A 24,922-nucleotide genomic window follows, 5' to 3' on the forward strand; every position below is an offset into this window, starting at 1 on the left:
CATAGCCATTCCTCTGAACCGCAACCCACCTCGCCCTCCTGCTATACCGACACCCTCCCTCCAGCCTTGTTATTGTGTTGCCCACCTCTCCACGGCCTTCCGGCTGAGCCGCAACCCATTTCCAACCTACCTGCTGTACCACAATTCCACCCTACACGCATACAACCGGCCATGGCTTGTCTTGCCCAGTCCTAGAGGTATACTGGTGTTTTATTATGTTTTCTTTTCCATTTTGAGTCTTGATTGTAACTCAGCTGAATTAGAGTAATAAATTTTGCTTTCCCTATTGTGGTTTGGGTTATCTTTGGTATCATTTGGAATCAAATCTAGCTTGGCTCTAGTTCTATTCTAGAGTTTCCCAGTATCTGCAGAACCCAAACCATCTCAACCAATTTTTTGTCTTTCCTACCATCAAATACCATTTCCACTCCCATAAATCTCAAACGCCGACCATGCCACCAAGGAGAAACACTGACCATCACATTACCGCCATGATATATTTCTGAGGGTGGTGGAATTACAGTTTAACCAATTGCAGATGAAGTGTGAGCAGGTCGAGCCAGAAGAACATATCATAGCCCATTATCTGGGGGGCCTCAATGTGCAATTGCATTCTTATCGGTCATTGTGAGAAGTCCAGACCATAGTCTTGAAGGGGAGAGGCAACAAAATAATTCTTTGTTATTCATATTCTTTGTACTAACAATTTAATATTCAAATAATGCAAAGAATTGATTTCCACTGTCCAATCGTCCGGCCATCCGTTCCGATCTTAGTTTACTCCATGCTCGGGGCCGGGTTGTGACATGATCTCCTGCAATTCCACCACCCTCCCTCCAGCCTTCCTACTATGTTGCCCACCTCCCCACAGCCTTTCGACTGAGCCTCAAGCCATCTCCCACCTTCCTGATGTACCACATCCCACCCTACACTAATATGGCCGATCACCACCTATCACAATCCCTTCTCACATCCAGCCATGACAGGTCCTGCCCAACCTTAGCGGGATACTGGTGCTCTGTTGTGTTTTATTTTCTGTTTTGAGTCTTGATTGTAACCTTGCTGTTTTTGAGTAATAAATTTGTTTTCCCTATAGTGATTTGGGTTATCTCCGGCATCAGGTAATGTGACATATATGTAAAGTTGAAGTTTATGTTCCTATTGTGATTTGGGTTATCTCCAGGATTAGGTCATGTGACATATATGTAAAAGTTGAAGTTTGTATTAGATATGTAAATATATATTGAGTGCAGCCAACACACAAACAACACACATAAACAAACCCAACTCAACTCAATATGTATTACTTATCCGAACACCTTAACTTAAATTTTTATATATATGGCACCTTATCTATACAAAAAAAGATGTGTTTTTAAAATTTAAAATAATGATATTTTTTATATGATGTGAAAGAATTGGATGATATAAATGTAAAAAGTAAAGGTTACGTGTTAGAAATGTAAATGCATAGGAATTGGGTGGTATGTATGTAAATGCCCCCTTTTTATTGATTAACAGTGGCATTGTTCATGGGAAACGTTTTAGAATCTTTTTCGCCATTTATTCACAACATTTGGTATCACATTTAGTTAGATGCTAAAAATTTTTGCAGTGTGCTAAGTTTGACCTAAACTATTTCTTTCTCAAACTTGCTAATCCTCCTCTAATTTCTTAGAAACTCATAACTCCACTATACTTTCCGAACCATCTCGATGTTCTCTGCTTCCCAAAAGATGCCTCATGAGTTACGGCTGCTGTAGATGAAAATGTCCGTCATTCATCTTCTCCTCAAAATTTTAGCGATCTCTCACCACTTCAAATTCATCATCAGCCTCACTCTTAATGATCTCGCAGCACTTCCGCCTGTAAAGCTTAACTCATTAAGTGCTACAAATGTCTAGGGTTTAACCATATTGCTTTACAATGGCCTAATCTAAGAATTATTTTCACTCGTTGAATAAGTACCACAAGCAATGATAAAGTATCACAAGAAATGATGAAGAAGAGGAACTAGAAGCAAAAGGTGAGCAATTGTTGTAGAAGATGAAAACGAGATGCTTATTATCCGGTGAGTGTTGTGTTTCCATCTAAAATGAATAGAAATGGATATTGCACAACATATTAGATGCATGGTATACCGTCCAAGGGAAAGTAACATTAGTTCATCTAAGACATTATAAAATATCTTGGATCAGCAAGTGAAATGAAATCAAAGTAGCAATTTTTTATGCAATTTTCAATAGACAAGAAATTTCAAAGTTATAGCATGATATCATTTGGATAGATGCTTGTCAATTAATTTTAGATAGATCATGGCAATACAAAAAACGTACTACATATGAATGGCTTCAAGCACATATACACATTAAAGTGTGATGGAAAACGGTCGATACTTGAGCCATCAATGGATGAAGCTAAAAAAGGACCTGTGGAGGGGCGTCCAAATCCATGTTCATAAGGGTTATGCAAGAAACATATTTCATTCATGCTCTGGTAGTTCTAGAAGAAAATAAAAATGAGTAGCGTCAAATGAGGCCCAATCTTTGCTTCAATTGTATAATGATGTGCTTTCTAATGAGGGCAGACATATTAAAAAGGCTGAATTTTTATCTTTCTAATACAACATGAACAAATTAGCCATCCAAAAATATAATTTTGATACTGTCAAAGACAATCTGCCCTTGGTGCTCTCTGATCGAAGGTGGTTGGGTTCAAGGTGATATCCCAAAAACAAAAAAATTGTGCAAAAAGTGCCAACAACGTCAATAGGGACGTTTCAGCAATTCCAGCTTGAGATCAGGCCATTGTGCAAAACTTGAACCCCAGGACAATTAACCATTCCAGATCATCGAACACATAGAAGAAATGGCTACAAAATTGACTTGTCAGGATACAAGCATACCCATAACACTAAACGTTATGGATCTTTCATCCTATTATGATCAAAGAATTATTCGAGACTTCAAAAGTGACACTCCACCAACTCGGGCAAAGACTTCAAGGGCGACTCTCCTCCAACTAAGGTAAAATGACATAGTTTAATAAATGAAAAAAATATTGGACTTATTTGTTTCATTTTCTTTTTGTAGGCATTGCTTTTTCATATTATATTTGTAGCATCAATCTTTTTTCTTTTCCAATTGATGAAACTCGAATTGCACCTTCCTTTTCTTCTCTCCCGTTGCAATGCCCCATCAATCCCAAATCACAAGAATCTCGCGATCCCCTCTCCTTTTTTCCTCTCCCGCTACCGAGCCATGATCTCGTGAATCATGCGACATCGCCTTTACTCCCGATCGTGCCAGTGATGTCATTCTTTCCTTTTCTTCCTTTGCTCTGTTGGCATCATTATTATCTTTTATCGAGACTGTTCCTCTTTTTTGGACCATTTAGTGGCCTGCGCGGGCACAACTAGTCGCGCGAACGTGAAAGTCCAAAAGAGGTAAAAGCGGTCATGCACCGCAGCCCTAATGGCAGCGCCGTAGCCTTGCACACCATAAAACTTGTATCCGAAGCCAATTGTCGTTGTTTATGGTGCCGTGGTGCCTGTATTAGGCGTTGCGATGCTTATTTAACACAATTCAATGCAAGCGTTGACGCTCTGGCGCTTCGGGTTGCGAGGCGCTTCGGGTTGCGAGGTGCCTCTACACCGACGGCAACAACATCGTGCCTTAGCTAAAAATATTCATGGCCCCACCCGAAGAAGTTAACATTCAGGTTCGACGCCATGCCTAGTGTCGTGACGCCCAGTTATCTATAAATAGGGGACAATTTTAATGATTTCGGTATGTTTAATCATTCACAGGGAAGTTCTATCATGTTTCTTCCCCTTTTTTAAAATGCAAACTACGATAATGTACCTGTGCAACAAGGTCTAGGACTAGTCATGCCCCCTCCCCACTTGTCTTTTGGGGGAGAGTGGAGCGACGAGACCACGAATTTTGATACCCTTGCTTCATGGGAAATCATTAGCCCCAAGAGAAGCTTGGACACAAATGCTTGGCTTCGTCGCACCACAACATTTTGCATTATTCCCATGTCCCAGCATGTCTGCAAGTTGTGGGAAGATGTCACCTTGCTCAACCAGAAGGTGATACTATCTTAGAGCGGATGGACTCTATCATGGTCTGGCTCGATTGTATCGAGCGACAACAAGACATGCTAGCTCAACGACATATGGAAGCTTACGAGAGGTGGGAGAAGGCGCTCCAGCGTTATCCTCATGACCGTAGATCCGAGAGAGGGAAAAGTGTGAAGCGAATGGTGACACCACGAGAGGAGGATAGTAACCTGATTCCCAGGGTCTGTGCAATGCCCCATTGTTCCTTTGTTGTCGTTATGTTATGTTTTTCTCCATTTCAACATAAGAATGTGTTGTATTCCTTGTCCCTAAATTGTTGAGAATATGTAATTTCTTTTTGCATTTTAATAGTACCATAGCTATTTTGATTCGTCGACGTGCATTGTATTTTGTATTATGTCTGGCTCATGGTGTTTACTATCTCTCTGTTTAGGAGCCCCTGAAGCCCTTTGAAGCACCTCAATATCGAGGTGGTCACTATTTTGTGGTTCGTGCAGGCCCCAGAGCACACTCGGTGATGGTCTTCATGACGTTGTCACGACGCCTAGTCTGGCCCGCGCTCCCTGGAGTTGTTGCAGCCTTGACAACCCCAAATTGTAAGGCATCATTGCTGGAGATGATGTGTGATCTGCCGCATCACCAGCATCACGATGCCTTCACATTTTGGGTCCCAATGGTGGCTCCCGATTGGACAGCCACAATGATTTTGCTTACGTGGCGTCAGCTATATTAGTGGCACCCTGACACCGTCCCTGGAGCCGCGACACCCAAACTGATAGAGCAGGCCTTGAGCCGCATTCTTTGTCGTTTCAGCCAATGTGGCATTTGACACATCAAAAGATCTATCGCAGTTGCACTAACTTATTTCACTATAAATGAGGCAATTTTAGACAGCCCCAAGGGCCGACATTGTATCAAATTATTGTTGGTCTAGGGTTGGCAATTTTGTTTGCTTGGCCCTCTTGAAGCTTCTTTAAGTCGTAGGAGGTTCGCTCCGACTTTGTTACCTTCCTCCTCTTGAGCAGAGTGTTGTCAATCGTGGTGATTGTAGGAGCCAATGAAGCAATCAACTAGGGTGTTAAGGCTTCAGACATCGCTCAACCTTCGCGTAGGTGAACATCCTTTCCCTTGTGTGCTTTTCCTTTCCAAAAAAATCCTAGGTTCTATGCTAGAGGAATTAGGCTAGACAATTGTTAGAAGATACCTAGGTTAGAAATCTGCATTTTCTTATCTTAGCCACAATTTTCTTAGTGATCCTTTGAGCATAGGACCTTAGCTTGCCCCAATGTCGTATTGTCATTCTTTGGGCATAGCATTATCACAATGTTCCCCTTTTGGGTGTGAAACGAGATTTCAATATTCTTCCTCAATGCTCAATCATCATTTCACTCTATTGGTAGCAGTATGTCATTACTTCCATAATGACATGAAGCCACTTGGTTTGGTTTCGATTGGCGTTCATTGGTTGCTTTTCAGCACAATAGCACCAGTTCCGTGGAGCCAGATCACAACATTACTTTTAGCATTGCAATCCTGCGTGGACTTTGTTTCCACTTGGGCTAAAGTCGTGACACTGGTTTCAGTGATTCAACATTAGCCTCTACTTTACAATTCGGTGTCGTATATCATGTTGAATGAAATACGAAACCGCAACCTCTTTTTGTAGTTGTAGTGTTGGTCTTTTGCACAACAGTGTCGGGAGCTAACCAGACCTTTTAAATTGTTCTGTTTTGCGATTCATGTAGTTGATGCACCTCCTTGTGAATACTGGACACCCATCATCCAATCAGGACCAATCTTACTAGTTCGAGATTATCATCTCTCAGCTTTCTCTCTCGGCTTTTGTAAGTCGAGGGTACGATAGTTTCTCTTGATCGTTAGTACACCCTTCCATATCGATGGTGACCTCCTTTGGCTTTTCAATCATGTCTTTAGATCGAGTTCGGTTATTCCAAACAAATAGGTCTTCCATCTTTATAGAGCGTCGACCCTGGGCTTGCTCTCCTGAGTCATTGGTACACTATTTTGCATGGGTGATAGTTTCACTTTGCCTGAATAATTGGTAGAGTTACATCACTCTTGTCTTTTACCGATATAGTTCAACGTAAGCTCATTTTCTTCTGTTTTCACATTTTGCATACCACCTGCGTGAGCATGTAGGATAATGTTTGATTCCTGCCACCGAATAGGTTTAGGTTGCATTATGTATCTACACACTCATGTCATCTCTAGATCATAAGGGTCGTTGTATGAAGTCATCTTCACGGCGTCATAACAACCACTTTACGATTGGAGAATCGTAAAGATTCCTGTGTTTTTTGCACTTTTTAGCATGTAGTTCTTCACATACGCATGTTTCGCATGTTGATGCTCATTTGCATGACTTTTCTTCCCCGTCATTTCGAATGAAAAGTGAACTTAGATTCCTAGCTTTTGGGGTTTTCACCTTTCCTAAAAAGCTCATGATTGTGCATCTTGCATGCATCTTTCCTGACTTTGTCCTCTTATGAGGATACTTAACTTAGTGTCAGTGTCATTAGGGTCTAGTTCACAAGGAATATCCCTTGGGCATATTCTATGCATTGTTTGTGTGTGTTTAAGCATGTGGGTCTTACTTTTCTAAGTATGACCTTTGTCCTGTTCCACCAGATTGGCCTAGCTCTCACGAGTCAGTATGTCAATGGTAGCACTCGGATAATAGTATGACCTGTGATAATAATAGAAAAACAAGCATTACTCGCTGGCTTGTTTGAACAACTAATACTAGTTACTTTATTATTAAAAAATTCCGTCAGATTGTTACAAGCATAGGCCTGCGTTAACGTTCGTCACTCATCATGATGAGCGTTAGTTTATTCAAATATTCGAGATGGGGCCAACTTGGTGACCTTATCAAGATCCTACAAGAAGACCCTAGGCCTCTACACTTGCACGTACCGCACGTAAATGTATGTATAGGCAACACCTTTTAAGTTTCATTTTTTAAAATTAGGGTTAGGGTGTAGTTAAGGATTTTCGTATACAACTATTGTTCATTGGCATGTGCTAATTGTTGCATACATTGTGTCTTTGGCATGGTTTACTAGGTTTGAGACTTTCATACTAGTATATTATGACAGATATTTCCTTGCATGGCGTCGTATCCAATAGAGAGAAGCTTAATAATAATTCAAAGTAATGCATTTTTTGTAAACGTTGTTTATCTCTCCTCCTGTCAAATACATCTTTTTATATGGTGCATAAAATAGCCTATACCGACTTCATTTTTGATGGTCGAGTCTTTTTTTAAATTTTCTTCGCGTATTTTTTATAGTAATTTAAGTCTGTATTGAAAATAAGGCATGAGCATGAGTCCCAGAGCTTAGAGCAGGGACTGTGTGGAGAAAACTAAGAGCTTCTTGCTCGTATCTCATACCTTAAATCCAGATTTATACATTTGGTGTATAATTATAAGATAAGGTATGTATATGCAGGCCCGATCATCATATTTTTTCTGAAAAACGACACTGGATTTCTTATTATTTTAGATTGAGTGTTTATTTTACTTACATTTTGCATGTGTTCACTCTTTCTTATGTCTGTGGTTTATCTAGATACGATCATGATTATACTTTTTAGGATAAATTCTTTATTATAAGCGCTAACACTAAAATATTTATCTTAAAAAGTTTAGGAATAAAATATTTAACATTTTAAAATCTGTTATTTTATTTCCTACATGGCCTTCGTGCCTGTTTTAAATCGATCATAAAATGAATTAATATATCCCATTTGTATATCAATAGGGTCTCCACGATTAGGATGTTTTAAACTACTACATACATGTTGCATGACCCGAGCAAAGTACTCTTGTTTTCTAATCTGAGTGACCTAACATAAGTTTTATATGATCAGGTGGCTGCCTAGTGTGATATATGGTTTAGAGTCTCTCCCGATCTAGACGAGATTGTAAGTTCTTTTGGGGAGCCCAAATTTGTAACTGAGTTGTCTGTTTCTCCTTCTTTTTGCATAGGTTTCATGTCCATACCCTTGATATGTATAATCCCTAATCCACACTTTTGATCCAGTTTCTTTCCTTTGACTTCGGATCTATGCAATCGCTTCAGAGAATGCAACAAATGAGTTGCTGACGAAGTGTGATCCCCAGTCGGGTTGGGTTTACTTTCATAACTTAGTAGATTTTAGGACATAATAGTCTAGAGGAACGGGTCCATGGAGCTTCGATCATATTATCTTTACCTATTTAGGTTCTCGTTTGACTGACTTGTTAATCTATCCCTTTGGGCACAATTATTTCTTTTGCTGAATCTTTTTCTGAAGACGCGTACCGTAGGTCTTCTAGCTTAGTGGTGTCTACCCGCCAAGTTACGGTGATTCACTGTCCGCCTAACGACAAAGTTCTGCCTTGATGATTAGAGGATTTCTCTTTATTAAATTGTCAAAAATTTCCTTAGCTGTCTATATTTTTGGGACCATTTTAAGCAAGCACAACATCTACCATGAGATTTGTTGAGTTTTCCCCAACATATAATTGAACACGGGGATATGTAGTTTCGTTGAACCTAGAATAAAAGAAATTTGATTTGTATTTTGGTTTGGTTACGAAAGTTTTTCTATAGGATATTTCTCGTATATTCTTTCAGGTTGAGTATGGTGTTTACTTTGGACCGTTTTTCTCCGATTTATATTATGAGGATTTTTCTATATAAATATCTTTGTAGCTACTCTTTTTTTCTTTTGTATTGTCTCTTCATAGTTTTTTCTACCTTCAATCTATTACTTCTTCCTTTACTTCTTCAAGTAAGGGTGATCAAGAAAGAGAGATTGGACGGACACTAAGAAGGCCGTTTCAGCTAAAACAAAGGAGAAAAAGGGGGCATTAACATGCTCGCTGCGGCCATCCCGATTCCCTTGCTGCCTCAAGCTACCGCCTGATTGCTCCATATAAGATCATAGAATAGGGGCATCGCAGAATACGCTTGCCCAAAACAACGAATATTCCTTGGAGCTTCATTCTCCCTCTCTCTCCATTCCTCCTTGACCTAGCCAAGGGAGAGGACCGAGTCTGCTATCTCTTCCTCCTTCCTTGACCAAGTAGGCATCGTGAGACCTTCCACTTCTTTCATTTCTATGTTTCATTACAATGCAATTTTAATCAACTCATGTTATGATGTATACACAAACACATATAATGATAATAATTTTGAAAGCTAGTTAGGGTGCACCTAATTTAATAAATAATTAGTCTTAATTTATTCATGTGCAAAATTATTGATACATAGAACTTCTAATTTGTGTAAGATCACTCATCAATGTTAGTTGAAACATTGAAATACTTAGAAGTTTCATTTTTGTTATCTCGAGGTAAGTAACCATTATTTATTTTGTGATAAACATACTCTTCATCATTAGGGGTATTGTTATTTGTTTTAAATTTCTAGTTGCGTTTGTAGGATTGTCAGTCATGCCACTGCAACTTCATTTATGTTTCTTATTTTGCACTTGTTATAAGTTTCATTTATTGCTCATAATGAAGTAATTAACCGCCTTATTTCATTGTTGCACAACTTCTTGCATATTTGACTAAATCCTACAATTATAATGCTTTCTTTTCATGCACCTTACATTTATGAATTGCATTTACATTTCTGTCACATCACCGGTTTGTGTAAATTAGCATATCGCTTATATATTTAGTTGTGGAAAAAATTGTAATTATGCATGCTTGTATGCAATGACTTGTAAGTTGATGAAACTCTTTTGGATATTGGCTGATCGGGCCGGCAGACTCACAAAGTGACGACTTTATAGGAAATCACCAAGTTTTCTTGGATTGAGATTTACCTTTCCGGTTTTAGAGCGTAAGATAAAATTGATTATATAAAAATAAATTGAATTGAAAGTAAATAATGAAAAGCTGCTAATCAAATTGGAAATGATTACATATTTTCTTAAGATAATTGAGCATCTTCATGTTTATAACACTCTTGTTGCCTTCTGATATCATAAATGCATATCGTACTTGCTCATTTTTATTGTTCATACTACGTGCCTCAATTCCTTGCCGTATATGTTTTAATAGATAGTAGTTAATTACAAAATTTATTTATTAAACTCATTCATTGATATTTTTATATAACAAATTATATTCAGCCACTTGTAAGACCGTCTCCATAGAGCAGACATTTCAGTTCTAGATTTCTTTTGGTATTTTTAGTTTTGTATTAGTTATTACATTTTTTCTTTTGGGTTTTGGGTAGTTGTTTCCAACCGTTGTTTTAGTTTGTTTTAGTTTTGTTTTTCTTTCACTTGTATCAATTGGACTTTTATTTATGAAAAAAATTTATCTTTATTGTTTTTTTTTCTGTCATTGCTTGCGTATATGTGTGTGTGTGTGTGTGTATATATATATATATATATATATATATATATATATATTTTTTTTTGAGAATACAAAACAAGTTCACATCCTTTCATCACGCTCTATGTCATTGTCTTCCAATCCCGAGATGTGATAGATGGTATCAAAGCCTTTATTTTGTATTCAACATCTTTTTATCTTTGCATTCCATATTCCTTGTCTTCTTAGGGCTAGGAAGAGGAAAGGTTATTCTTATTAGTTATATAGTCGATTTTGATTTTGCATATATTTTAATTGTTTAGAATGGTTCTAAAGATAAGAGGTGCTACAGCCACTTGCGCAATAGGAATCCCAAGGGCTGCTATAGAAGCGGTACCTACCTATCCCAAGGGGTTTTCACTCCCCTAGTCGACATCGTGCTAATCTTGTTCGACCCATCGACACTTCTGGAGCAGCAAATCTTATATGACTCGCGTGGAGATGGTGACACATAACATTACCCAGGCAAGCCAGCTTTGCAGCTCAAATTGCACAAAGAGTTTAGGCTATCCAACAAGCGGTGCAACCTGCACCACAAACAACTCAACTTATACCATCGGTAGCCATCATGGATGCACAACCTAATCAATCAATATGATGGTCAATGGGAGTATCATGAATCGAGTGATGGACTAATTTTTTAAGACACATCACCGTACCTTCAATAACACGTCAAGCCCGATCGAATTCGACACATGGCTTCATGATATCGAGAAGAGGCTTCGAAGTATAAAGTGTCATGAATATTGTAAAATGAACATTGCTACATTCCAACTGCTTGAAAGAGCTGATGATTGGTGAGGGTCACTACCACAAAACTTTTGGATAATATGCAATAATTTCTTGAACAATTTCAAGAGACAATTCCTAGAGCGGTATTTTTTTATGGAGGACCGGATTAAACTCATGAATGACTTGAGGAAGCTGGAGCAAGGGGTGAAGAATGTTCGAGGGTATGAGACGCAACTCACTAGGATCATGAGATTCATTTCATCAATTAGTCAGCATGAAGATCATAAGATCCATCACATACTTGTTGGCCTGAGAGAAAATTCAGAGGTGCCCATCTGTTGAAAAGTGTAAGACTTACAAGGAGCTATATAACAAAGTTATTCATGCGCAAATAGACATTAATGACTGTGAGGAAAAGCATGCTTAAAATAGAAGAATTCATATAAACAAGGAAATAGGAGTTCTCAAAAGAAGTAACACCATAATCATCAGATACACAAGTAAAAGTTAAATCAAATTTATGTTCAATACGGAAAATGACATTCTAGAACTTGCAACTCGGTTGTCAACAAGTGCTTCAACTATTACAGTGTCGATCATAAGGTCAAGTATTTTCCTCTCGAAGTTCTAACAATGCTAAATATCTAATGTGAAGAAAACGTGATGTAATTTTTCTTATATTTTTTCTTGGATTGTCAATTTTATGCTTTTTTTGAGTATTTATGCTTGTTTGTGCACGATACAGGTAGAAAGGAAAGTTAGAAATGTGGTGCCAAAGTTAGAAGTTTGGTGCCAGAAGCAGAAAGTCTAGCGCCAGTCTTGGAAACTTGACACCTCTCCCTTTGGCATGAACACACAGAGTTGGGAAGTTTGGCGTCAAGGTGTCAGTTTAAGGGTAAGCATGCAAAGAGCCTGAAAAACCTGGCATTGCAACGGGAAGTCATGCACTGTCAGCCAAAATAGGGAATTTATGCGGTTTACTGTCTATGTGGCATCACAGAAGGCTTAAAAAATGGGAAGGGGGATCGAATTCGAGGGAGAGCAGAGTGGTGATTCCCAGAGCATTATTCGAAGCGTCCAAAATGTGGTGAGAGCGTGAAGGAATGGATAGAGGGATTGTGAGACAGGTGTATGATAAATGTATATTATAATCTGTGAGTGATACAAAGTGATTTCGTAGAGCAAAGAAAGAAGTTTGTTCTCCAACAATCTCGAGAACAATGTTTGTTAGGTTTTTTCCTAAGCTCTTATATTTGTTCTAAATTGATGAATGAAATCGTGCTTTTATTGTTTAATTTCATGAGTAGCACTGGAATTTCTATTTCTCCCTTAGATTGGTAATCTATGATTTTGGAAATTTATTTGTTATGTTGTTGATCTAAACATGTGTAATTGTGATGTTTTAACTTTTTGCTCTTCATTTACCTTCAACCATGCTAGTTTATTTGTTAAAATTTATTGTCATCTATGAGTTTCAGTGGAAAGCTTAGCATAACAATTAGATTAAAGCATGTTGTCCCAGAGATGTTACCAAGTAACATATAGGTTAAAGCACACTGTCCAAGGGACATTATCAAGTATCTAGCCTCCTGCGCCATCAAGATGCTCTGGCGCTTTCCAATCGAAAGCAAGGCGCACTTGCAGCTCTTCATGCGCCCCTGAGTCGTCTAAACCGAGGGCCCTAACACCACCCCACATCCACTCGCCACCTAGCCTTATCCACTCCAGATTTCCTAGATTTTGTTATCCAATTGGCAATCTTTTATAATTAATTGCTTCTCTCCTTCTTTGACTCAAGTGAACCTCTCTTCACCATTTGAAAGCTTCCATTTCTATTCTCAACCATTAGAACATCTTTCAACCTCCCAAGCTATTCCAGCCAAATACATTAGAAAGCTGAAGAAAAGATGGGAGGGAGTAAGGATTTATTTTAAGCAAGAGGTTAAATTTCATATCAACCTGATCCAAAAAGTTTTTCTTCTACATTAGATTTTTTGTCCCTCGTTTCTTGCTTTGATATGGCTCTTAAAACTAAAGGGGGATGATGAGGATGATGATGATACTGCAGGCAAAAATGCTTGATCTTTGTGATGTTATGACTTCAAACTGTGACTGCTTTTGTATTTGTTGTATTTTTATAGTGCTTGGACATGGATTTTCGTCTGCTTATGGAGCTTGATGTGAACTTCAGATTTCTGTGATGTGATGTTTATTTCGTGATGGTGTTGAGATGTGATATGTTTCTCTGTTTATGCTATTATCTATGATGAGCACGCTGTTAGACTCGAGTTCACTTCTATTCTTGTTACCTTAAGTTTTACTCTAGCATATCTTTTATTCTTTGTTTACCATGTATGTTTCACTAAACTTTTTTTTGTCCCAGAGCTTGTTATAGGATTTGTTGTGGGGGATGATTTGTAAATGTTTCGGTTCAAGTTAAAGTAAAAATTTAATTTTAGAATTTATATAAATAAAAGTGGTAGATACAGTTAAAGATAAAAATGAGCTTTAAGAACAAGTAAAGAATTTAAGTTAAAAGTAACTTCCATTTTTAACATTTACATTTAACAATTTTATTACACTAATAGTTGTACAATCTGTATCCAAAATTCATCTCTACCACATCCAATTAAATAGTATTTCTTAAAACTTGGGTCAATTTCATCGCTTGTGATCATATCAGCATAAATATAAAATAAGCAATCTCCTTTCCAGCCGAAGCTTTTTCACAAAGCTCCAAGCTGAGCGAACTGATGGCCATTGAAAGATCAGGTATAACATTGAGTTTAATGCATCTACAAAAGTCTTAAAAAAACCTGCATATAATCTCAAGCTTCCTACACATTTATTAAGGGTAAAGTTCATCGTTTTAACCAGTCCATATTCTGCGGAATTGCTAGGACCACCTTCTTCATATGAATTTAATGAAGAATGTAGTAATTGCTAGGACCGCCTACTACAAACTCATACAAAGTACTTGAGGCTTTGTGGGGGAGGCATAAAGAAAGACAATAAGGGAATATCAATAATGAAACATCTAATTAATAAATCTAGAGAAAGCATAATGCAAAATTATAGGAGAATGCCGCATTAATAAAGGATCCGTAACAACTTAACAAATACAATTATTTGTGTGTAAATGCAAAGGAAAATAAAAACATGCAAACCAACGCACAACAAGTCCTAAATGTGAAAACTTAAACATAACAACAAATAATACTTCTGCATACCTTCACTGGAAAAGTGCCACTTGGAAGCTTAGTGGTAAGCAGCTCCCTCAAACGACGTACAGCCTTCACCTTATTTGCAAGAATATCCAGCAAAGGGAGAAGCTCCTGTGTTTGCAAAGGAAAATCAGGAGAAAGCCATAGAACTGGCTTTAAGCCTTTGCTATATTCAATCTCTCTTTCACTCTCCTTGTGTTGATGAGCATCCTCCAAACTTGCACCAATTTCTTTGGACTCATTTATGCTACTATCATTTGAATTCATTGCTTGCTTATTTGGCATCTCAGACGAGCCTTCTAGGAGATCATTCACCTTCTCTTCACCAAAGAGAGGCTCCTTTGAAGTTAAATCCTTCTTCTCAACATCATGATTGGAAGCTTCACCATTATTCCAATGCTCAAGCTCCCCATTCCCCTCTTTATTTACATGACTAGATCCCCCATAAGCCATATCAACAACCAAGCCCTGATCTTTTTGCTCATCGAAATCGGCAGAATCTGAATTTTCCATCTTTAAAACAGTCTCCAATCTCTTCCTCTCCTCCTCAGTGAGCATATCACCAAATGCAGCATCTTCTTCATCATTCTTGCAAGTAGTGCTGAGATCCTCATCATTGATGGCACCGGAAACATGCCGCGACTTCATACTAACAACAACATTATGCAAAGCGTACACCTTAGATTTCCATGGCCCAACCATTTCTGACCTTTGCTGATTTCTCCAAGTCAGCTGTGGAACTAGCACCGCACCTGTGACATCAAGCCCTGGTCGAAGAACACTGGTTCTCGACAGAGCATCAAACTCCTGTTGCAATTCAGCATCAGAAACCATGCCCCCTGCTCTATCCAAAGCATCGAGTACCTCCTTATCCTTATGCGATATTATGTATAAGCTACCGGGCTTCACTTTCCCCCCAACCGAACCTTCACCAAAAAACAAAACGCTCTGCTTGGCTCGTTTAATCTTCAAACCATCGAATCCGGAGAGCGTCATATCTGCTCTTAGATTCGATCCCTTCTTCCATATCTTGTAGGTATCAGATGGAGCGATTCTTGATATAAAAGGGATCACGGAGCTCTCGAAATGGAAATTGATTTCCATATAGAAATCTCTCATCCGATTCATAGCAGCGACAATGCGCGGCATTCGGCGACGCCACTTGACCCAGGCTATGAACTGGTAATGCCGGAGAATGATCTTTGCGATGCGTTCCTCTCGAGCGCAGATGGCTTCTTGAAGAGGACTCCAGCCCTGCAAATTTTGGAGGCTGGAATCCGCCCCAGCGGCCATGAGCATCTGGACGGCGGTGCCGTCGCCGAGTTTGATGGCGAGGTGAAGGGGGGTTTCACGCTTGGGTACATCGCGGCGATCGATGACAGCGGAAACGGCATTAGCCTTCTCTTCTTCGGCAATGGATTCGACCTCGGTCAGTGTTGGGGAAGGCAGGGAGATGCAGGGGATGGAGGCAAGAATTTTTTCTAGGGCAGCATGGTCGCGAGTGACTACGGCTTTGTGCACCGGGCTGTGAAAATAATCTGCAGCATCGATTCCGGCCATTGGGGAATGGCAAGAACGCATCACGAATTAACCTCTTAGCAAAATTTGATTCATATGCTTCTTGATTTTTCACGATGACATGAAATTTGTCAAGGAATTCATGCCTTGTTCCTCTTCGACGACGCATTCATTCCCATCATCTGTATAGCTGTGAGAGAATGCGTTTGAGGAGAAGGGAATCAGAATTCTTGGGATTTGAAGCAGAGTAGTGCCTGGAATTTATCAGCAATTTTCCTATGTGAAAGAGGATGAAGAAAAGGATTGGGAATGTTAAATCGAACTAAATTCATGATTAAAATTGTGGGAAAAGAGTGGTTTGGCGGTTTCACCGCGAGGGAGGCAGAAGAACGAGGGAAAAAGGCTCCCAACTCCCAAGCTTCAAGAAACATCCGGACAGCAAACATAGCTTATTGTGATGGAATTCATTTTCTATCCGGACAGGTGTTGGTCATTTCTGAATTATTTTTAAATTATTTTTAAGTTATTTTTAATAATTTTAAAATAATTTATAAATAATTAAAAAATAAATACTGCGGGTTAATAATTCCGAAATAACCTAAAAATAACCTGAAAATAACTCAGGAATACCCTGCGCCGCACGTAGAGGTACGGCAGGAGTCCGCACAGAAAGTTTTTGGATTGTGATGGGTCACGTGTTTTTATTGGACTCCGGATGATCTAGAGTCCTGATGATCCAGAGTCCGGACCTAATATATTCTCCAAACTTCATTCACTTACGATGGTCGAAGATTTTACATACAATTTTTAAAAATATCACTTTTCATGAGAATTAATATTAAAAAATGATATTATTATTATTATTATTATTTTGCAATGAAATTTAGGCTTTAGATATATAAAACATATAAGATTTTAAGTTGATATTTCAGTGATACAATGTAAATACATATAAAATATTAAACGAGTTTTTGAACCTAGCATAAATCTTGTACATTTATATATCTAACACCTAAATATTCATATTTACATACATATCACCCAAATCCTTAACACAACATAAAAAATGTGATCAATGTTATCTTTTTAAAAATGAAGTGCATATATATTGATGAATAAGTTAACGATCAAAGTGTTATGTGTAAATATCAAACTTTGGGTGTTAGATATATAAATACATAAGAATTGTGGCGTGACTATGTAAATTTAGGATTAATAAAATATAATTTTTTAACAAAAAATCCTAATAATAAAAAATTTAAGATATATCAAAATTTATGATTAAAATATCCCAACTTTAAAATGAGTGTTTTCTTACTGTTTTTACTTTCCTGTATAACCTTTGGGCCGGTTTTAAAGCGAGCTGCACTGCATAACTATAACTTAAATCATCCCTTATTGGGCCTTAACATTTAAATTTAATTCCAGATAACTGCATCATTTTGCATTTCTTGAAGAGGAGCCCCCATGTTCCTTCGATTGCCTGAGCCAAGTATAAATTTCTATTTAGGAGGTTGTCTAGAACAACTAGTGTGTTAGAGACTTCTTCGACCCAACTAGGGAATAAGTCCTTTGTGGGGTGGTTCCGGCTATGTAGCCGGACCACTCTCCTCTTCTCTTTTCCAAAGACATCTTCGTCATCGAATTGACGAGTATAAATCCCGCATTTATTTATGCCACCCCTTAGAGAGTGATAGGGAATTCGAGGTCTCTCTCCTCTGGACTTAGGGCTAACAAGATTCTCATAGATGACACAATTCATGGATTACTGAGAATAGGTCTCTGATCGGGTTGGGTAGACTTCCTTCACGAACAGGTAGATTTAGGGCATCTATAGCTTGGGATAACGGATCAATGATATCCTAACATGGTCACCTCTACCTACTTATGAATTCCTCCCCTTTTCTATTGACATATATTTTAAGCCATGTCGGTTCATTTGAAAATCATTGATATCATCTCATGGGCCCTGCATGCTTAGGTGTCACCGCACGTAGTGAATATGGTGATTTACCCTTTGGCCTATGGCTAGATATAGGTATAAAAAAAAATCGTGATTCTCCTACTCGGGATGATTAAAATTCTTTGGTTTCTAAAAAAAAATGGATGTCATAAATTTCGTAAACAATACCGTTTTTATTGAAGGTATTCTTGGATGTCCCTCAAGATATAATCAACTAAAGGGAAACATTCTTTTGGGAGCTGTTATTGACCTAGAATAAGTACAAAAAATTGATTCTCTTGTTATCGATTGCTTAAATGGCGTTTTCTTCGCTGATGTTTCAAAAGCATTTTCGATCTGATCTTGTTTAAACATACGCTATTGGGCTATCACGCGAAGTTTATCTTACGAAAGTTATCCACGCTCTTTTTAAATTTGTTGTCTATTTTCTTCGTATTTTCTTTCTCTCCAGTTCCTCTATAAGGAGGGACTTAATTGGAAAAATGATTATACGACAATGATAGGACAAGCTGGCAACTCCAAAAGTTCACTAAAATGAACAAAAACACTTCACTTGAGAAGTATGCGACTCTAGTTGCATCTTAATCAAAGCACGATCAATTTCAGGGGCTTTGATCTACCCTCCTGTTTATGGGCCAATATCGTTGAGAGATGCTCCGTTAAGCAAACCCTGTTAGGTTAAAAGTTCTCGGTGGATTGCACCCAACTGCTTCCATAGAGGTTAATAAGCAAGCAATAATTTAAATATCAAACTTAGTTGGGTTAAATGTTCTTAGTGGACTTTCATTAGCCTCTTTTGAATGAGTTAAGATCATTGAGCGATACTCTGATGCGCAATCTTGAATGACTTGAATGCCTCATAAAAATTTTTTTTTCAGAACAAATTCTTTATTGCCAAGAAATTCTGAACATCATATTACACCCACGAAAAAAAAAAAATAATAAAAAAATAAAAGTGAGGAATGACTACACATAATGAAAAAAAAACATTCAAGGAATAAAAAACCAACAAATAAAAATCACTAAATAACAACACCAATGACTACATTAGTCTAACTTATAAAACAAATATATAGAAAAATGTGAAAAAAATAGAAAAAAAAGTAGAAAAATGATATAATTCTAAACAACGCAGATATTCGCCTCATTGCAGTTAAAGAACACATATTCAACTTGCTCTCTATACCCTTACCTTCAGAATCAGAATGAGGGTCTTTCGAAGTCTGGATGGGGGTAAGTCTTTCTATGTCAGCCAAGGTACGATGACACATTGCTCGAGTCCCCTTTAGATAGCCCTAGATGAATGCCTTCTTGACGCTCTCCTATTGCAGCCTCAATATCATGTATATGATTGTGTACTTTCTAAATAAACCTTAAATTATGCTCTTGAGCTCAATTGAGCTCTCTAAATCCTCCACAACTCTCAGATCAACTTTATCAACATTAGCCTCCTTCATGGACCTAAATTAAGGGATCTCTTCCTCAAGTGTTGACATCTTTGACCTCATAGCCTTCAGACTCTTTGTACTCTAACTAAGATTGGCTTGTGCCTCCACAAAATCTTCCCGAGTACTCTCTGAATCCCGACGCTGCATCAAGAAGGAAGTCATTATCATGGGTAGCTCTGTCTTATATTCCATCACTTGAGATTCTAAGGTCGCAACTTCCTCAACCTTAGAATCTTTTTGACATTTGTACTCGCCTCGAAGAAACTTGATTCTGACAAATTTGGAGTTCCACTTTCTTAAAGAAAGGTTGAACCTTGCTTCAAGTTTCATCATTTTAGTTATAGAAAATAAATAATTTTATGTCTCATGGATAAAAAAAATATGTAGCAACAAAATTTGACGCATGTAAGAAAAAACCGACAAATTTCTCAGCCTCATGAAGCATGATGCACGAATGAACTAGACTCTCAAAAATATCAATATTTTAAGGATTGGTCAAAGGTTTTTTTTGCTTCTTCACTTCTCTTACTATGCTTTTGAAGAAGCTTCTCGCAGTCACTATCTTATAAGAGCTACGTTAGAGGTGCTGGAGGAGCCGACTCGAGGTGTATCTTCTCATATTTATTCAACATCATGTAGAGATAGCCTAAGATGGAAAGAAAGTCCAGGCTTGAACATAAATTCCTTGATCACGAAGTCATATACATTGTATTGCACCTTAAACTGCATCTCCTTGAAGTCTCAAAATCCAAGCATGCATAGTTTTTCATCTTTGGTGATCGGAAAGAAATAGGCGGTTGATGTGTTTTCTCTCATTTCTTATGAAATCCCAAGTCATTCTGCACAAAGAAAAATCCTACAAACCAGTGCCCTACTGGATCTTGTCCGAAGATCGAATACCTTGCACCTGAAGGATACCCGACCATAAGCATTGCCAACAAATCCGCTCAATTGACCTAGAATCTCTGACATCAACATCAGCTCTTACTTCCTGAAAGAAGGTGATCAACTCGATGATGACTGTTGTCATCTATCACAAGAGCTATGAAATGCTGATTCTAGCAACTTTCAAAATGTCCATTAAGTTGATTGCCAACAAAAATTATAGGCTGGCCCACAAAGTTGCCTCTTAAATAACAACATATCCTAAAGGAGGAGAGTAGGCTCAATTAGTTGAAGTTGATAATTTCACCACCATGTCGTTCGGGAACTGAAATTTCTTCTGGAAAAATATTAGATCATCCTCTGCCATAATTGATATAGCTTTCTCAGACTTCTAGCACTTCTTTTGGTTCTCAGAGAGGGGGTGTTCCATAGACATTGGCATCTTGAAGCACAAAAAATTTACTCTAGAGGTGGCACAACAGCAGACAATGGGAACCCCTTTGATGGCACAACAACAGACCAAGGGAACTCTGGAGGTGGCACAAAAGCTTGGCTTCAAACTATTTCCTCTCACAAAATGGCCAAAAAATCACAAATCTATCAAATTTTGGTTTTGACCTGCAAACCATGCCAATCACTCAATCCAATGCCTTCCACATGATCTAGATCCTCAATTTCGTGATCCTAAGTGCAACCTACATGAAGTTTCCCTGATTGCTCGACCAACAACCACTATATAGTGACTGAAACGATCATTGATAGCCACTAGATCGTGATTTGTGACAACCCTATAAAGGATACGATCTGCGCAATTATGTAGTTGGGTCGCATGGCACGGTCGCAACCCAAACATAGTCCTATGGGTCGCCATCGACTCGAACCTGGTCAGCCACCGCCTAACTGAACTAGTCCACCTTCGATGTCCCACATACCACTGCCCGACCGTCTGTTCACTCCTCTTGTACGCCTCTACTACGGTCAACCTCAGTTCACTACATTCATCCACCTTCCACTGTTTACATCGCAACCCGCCACTGACCACCACCAATCGCAAACAGTCCACCGCCACCATCCACCGCCCGCAGTCGGCTGTTGTCTGCTATCTCCGTCGTCGAGCACAAATTTTTGTAGAATTTTTGAAAAACTTAAAGTAATCTTCATTATTTTAATAATTTTTAGACACAAAAGACAAGTTGCTCAAAAATAGGGCAACTGATACGTCATCAATCAATTTTGTCATTTTGCATGAATATTTAGGCAATTAACATGAATCTCCGAGTATTTTTTTAGAAAGAAACATTCAAACTCAAATTAAAAATCAGCTAGAACTTTGATTTCAATAAACTTATAATCAAACTGATCAGCTCGATGAGACAAACCCAATGACACCAAAATTGGTTTGATCCAAGTCAAATCAAGCTCGAATCAAGTTGTTAAACCACCTTTGGAAGTTTTGGGTGGTTAATTGAGGGGACAAATTGATTCCAAATCTAACGAGTTTATAGTCAAATTGAGCATCTTGAGGAGACGAATCCAGTGAGTCTAATATCACTTAATTCTAACACCATTAAAACACTTAAATATCTATGAAATATCATCTGATCAAGGGAATCACTTTGGCAATCCGATGGAGTGGTTCGGATTTCTACCTTATTTAAGGGGAATGCCAGTCCCAAACTCTATAAAAGAATCTCTTTACCTTCAATAGAATAGAGGGGATAAAGACTTGGTGCTAAACCAAGAACTATACAGGGAAGAAGGAGCCAAACTCTAGTGTTGCTCTGGACTGCAGGTCTGATAAGCACTTCTCGTTTCTGAGCACTGCTCAACCATCGACCACCATCAATCGCCTCTTGCTCGTTACAATGACGCACCATGAGGAGTAACAAGCTAGTCGCAGAGTAACGAAACACCCTACAATGCAACATATTGTCTCAGATACTATGCAACGATGCACCTCAAAATCAGTGCACTAAAATCCCGACAATTGCTCTCAATTGCAACTGCTCGTGAAAGTTGTACAATGTGTTATGCTGCATACAAACTTTTTTACTTTGAGGAAGTGTGCAACCCCTTCCAGCTTATGGAACAAGCGTTTGTACATGTACTCCCCAACTTACAGTGAATCATTCTAATTTGTTTAGACCATGTGACTTTTTTTCCATTTTCAGGTTTTTCAAGTAAAAATTTCTTGTGTTTCTATCTGCCTCTCTATTACCCGTATGTGTCAGCCTTTCGTACAACACTAACACGTTAAATAATCACTCTACAGTCTCGAATATTTAAACATGCAATAATAACAAACACAATATACTTTAACACCTAAAGGGGCAATTTTTCTTCAGAGAAATATAATAAAAAAAGAGGGAATTAAGAAGTAACACTGATATTTAGAATGTCATGACATTAGGAATATTCTTAACATATCTCTAATTTAATGGTTTGCCTCTAATCAGCATACTCTTGCATATATCTTTATATTGATTAGGTATTTTAGCAATTATTTTTTTCCAACTCGAGCATTCACATGATGATATACCTAACATCTAATAAGTTATATTTGCTTTAGCATTTAAATCACATCAAAGCATATAAATTGACGGACTAATGTATAAAACATTAGTATCATTTGTTGACGCGATTTAAAATTTTGAATCGCACGTCCGGACAGTCAATTGTAGGGCGCCACTTCACCATACACGTCGGCGCCCAATAACCTGGTGCCTAGCTGTTGGCCGTTCGGACGTCTTCCAACTCAAAACCAACCCTAACTGAACCCAACCCAACCCCATATTTCCCAACCCGCCCATTCAACCTACTGCGTCGCTGGCCTAATCTTCACTCCTGCGCCGCCACATAGCATTCAATAACAACCCCGTCGCCCCAACTCCCTCCACGTGTCACTCTCCCAATCTCCCCTCCACACATGTCTCGCAACCCCATTCCCCATCTGTAACCCAACCCCCCAAGCACAACCCACCTTTTCTCACACATTAGCACAAACACCTTGCACGCATCCAAACCCCTCCCAACCATGGCCCCCGCACCAAACAAAGAAAAGACGAAAAAATGCTGCCCGCTCCGACGATCGCGCAAGGGTTGCATGAAAGGCAAAGGTGGACCTGAGAATCCCTCCTGCTCCTACCGCGGCGTCCGGCAGCGAACGTGGGGCAAGTGGGTGGCCGAGATCCGCATGCCCAACCACGGAGCTCGCCTCTGGCTCGGCACCTTCAACTCCTCCCTCGACGCCGCCCGAGCTTACGACCACGCCGCTCGATCTCTCTACGGCGACTGCGCCTGCCTCAATCTGCCTCACGCCGATTTGAAGACGCAGAGGGGAGGGGAGGAGTCGCGGAAGAAGGAGGAGGAGGTGGTGGCCCGATTCGATGGAGGGATGGGGTTGGATGATCTGGAAGAGTTTTTGATGAGGTTGCCGAAGGCGGAGGATTTTGGGCTGGATGTGTTTCATGATGTTGGAGTTGCAGGGCGTTGTGGGGGGGATGGAGATGATTGAGACGGAGGGTTGTAGTTCTGTTAGCGTTCTTGATTTTTAAGTGTGTTTAATACTTACTATTCATAAAATAAAAATATTTTTGGGAAGGGAATCTGCTCTTTCTCGCCTTCTGTTTTGATAGCTTCGCCTTGTTTTATTGTTCTATTATTGTTATTATTGATGATCATTAAATGGAAAAATTAATCTGTATACGATGTCCAATCTTCACCGTCGAGTATCTTAAAAATATATTTCGGTGGATCTCATTTTTAATTTTTTTTTTTAAATTAATTGCGGTGATTAATGGTAGACCGGACACTGCATGAGTATCACTTTACATTTTTTTTTCTAATTATTGCTCAAATATGAACATTTACAGTGAAATCTTAGATGATCATTTTATGAGTAGCAAGCATATATATATATATATATATATATATATATATATTTTGGTATAGAATTATCCTTTTTTTTATGGAATAATGTAGATTAGAATTTTTATGTTCAGTGTAAGTATTATATAATTTTTTTTTTGAATTAAAATTTAAACTTTTGATCTCTATTTTTTGGAAAATAATAATAATAATAAAATGAAAATAGGGGCTCAAGAAAATTTCTATTCTCATTTTTTTGAAGTTTTTTTTTTTTGTAATTTTGTAATTCATTTATGTGTTTTAGAATAGATTATATTATTTTCACATTCCTGGAATAATTATACAATTACCACTCGTTGTCATTTATAGGCATATGATGATTTGGTAGGCATATGCTCTGCAATCGTCAGGCTATTATACGCCCCTCCATTCACTCTTACAATGCCTAATAATTTGAGCACCACCTCTTTAAGTTCAACTGTGTCATAAGTTCCACTGATTCCACTGTATCAGAGGGGATTCAAACCCCCCGACCTGAGGCGTCTTATACCAAAGATGCCAATCAATAGACCCGGGTACGAAAAATTTTTGCATGTAGGCATCGCACGAAAATTTTGTGTGCCATATCCGATTTGAACTGTCAAAGAGTTAGTGGGTCTCACTCTAACAATAAAAAAAAACAAAAAAATATATTACACTAGTTCAAAACGGACATCGCTCGCAAATTTGGGTGGAGTGTCGGTACGCAATAAGCTCTCTCTAGGTACACGGCTTATATATATATATATATATATATGTCTC

The 24,922-nt window shown here is 38.5% G+C and overlaps 2 protein-coding genes across 3 annotated transcripts in view; one reads left to right on the plus strand and one right to left on the minus strand.

Moving 5' to 3' along the window:
* Nucleotides 1-16,423, minus strand: part of LOC110020838 (ankyrin repeat domain-containing protein 13C-B-like) — a 17,930-nt gene extending 1,507 nt beyond the window's left edge. Inside the window, exons 1-2 of one of the 2 annotated variants that reach the window (XM_020719098.1) lie at nt 14,447-16,423; nt 11,303-11,551 (exon numbers count right to left, since the gene is read on the minus strand). In XM_020719098.1, coding sequence (XP_020574757.1) covers nt 11,510-11,551; nt 14,447-16,021 — 1,617 coding nt within the window. In that variant the 5' untranslated portion in view covers nt 16,022-16,423 and the 3' untranslated portion in view covers nt 11,303-11,509. Of the gene's footprint in view, nt 1-11,302; nt 11,552-14,446 lie in introns of those variants that run through there. The other variant, XM_020719097.1, reaches the window with a different exon arrangement.
* A 6,796-nt stretch (nt 16,424-23,219) lies between these two features.
* On the plus strand, nt 23,220-23,852 carry LOC110020844 (dehydration-responsive element-binding protein 2C-like). The gene has a single exon (XM_020719104.1). It carries the CDS (start codon nt 23,289-23,291, stop codon nt 23,766-23,768), a length of 480 nt encoding a protein of 159 aa, XP_020574763.1. The 5' UTR covers nt 23,220-23,288; the 3' UTR covers nt 23,769-23,852.
* Nucleotides 23,853-24,922: the final 1,070 nt, after the last annotated feature.

The sequence above is a fragment of the Phalaenopsis equestris genome, unplaced genomic scaffold, assembly GCF_001263595.1.
Source record: "Phalaenopsis equestris unplaced genomic scaffold, ASM126359v1 Scaffold000107, whole genome shotgun sequence".
Lineage (NCBI taxonomy): Eukaryota > Viridiplantae > Streptophyta > Magnoliopsida > Asparagales > Orchidaceae > Phalaenopsis > Phalaenopsis equestris.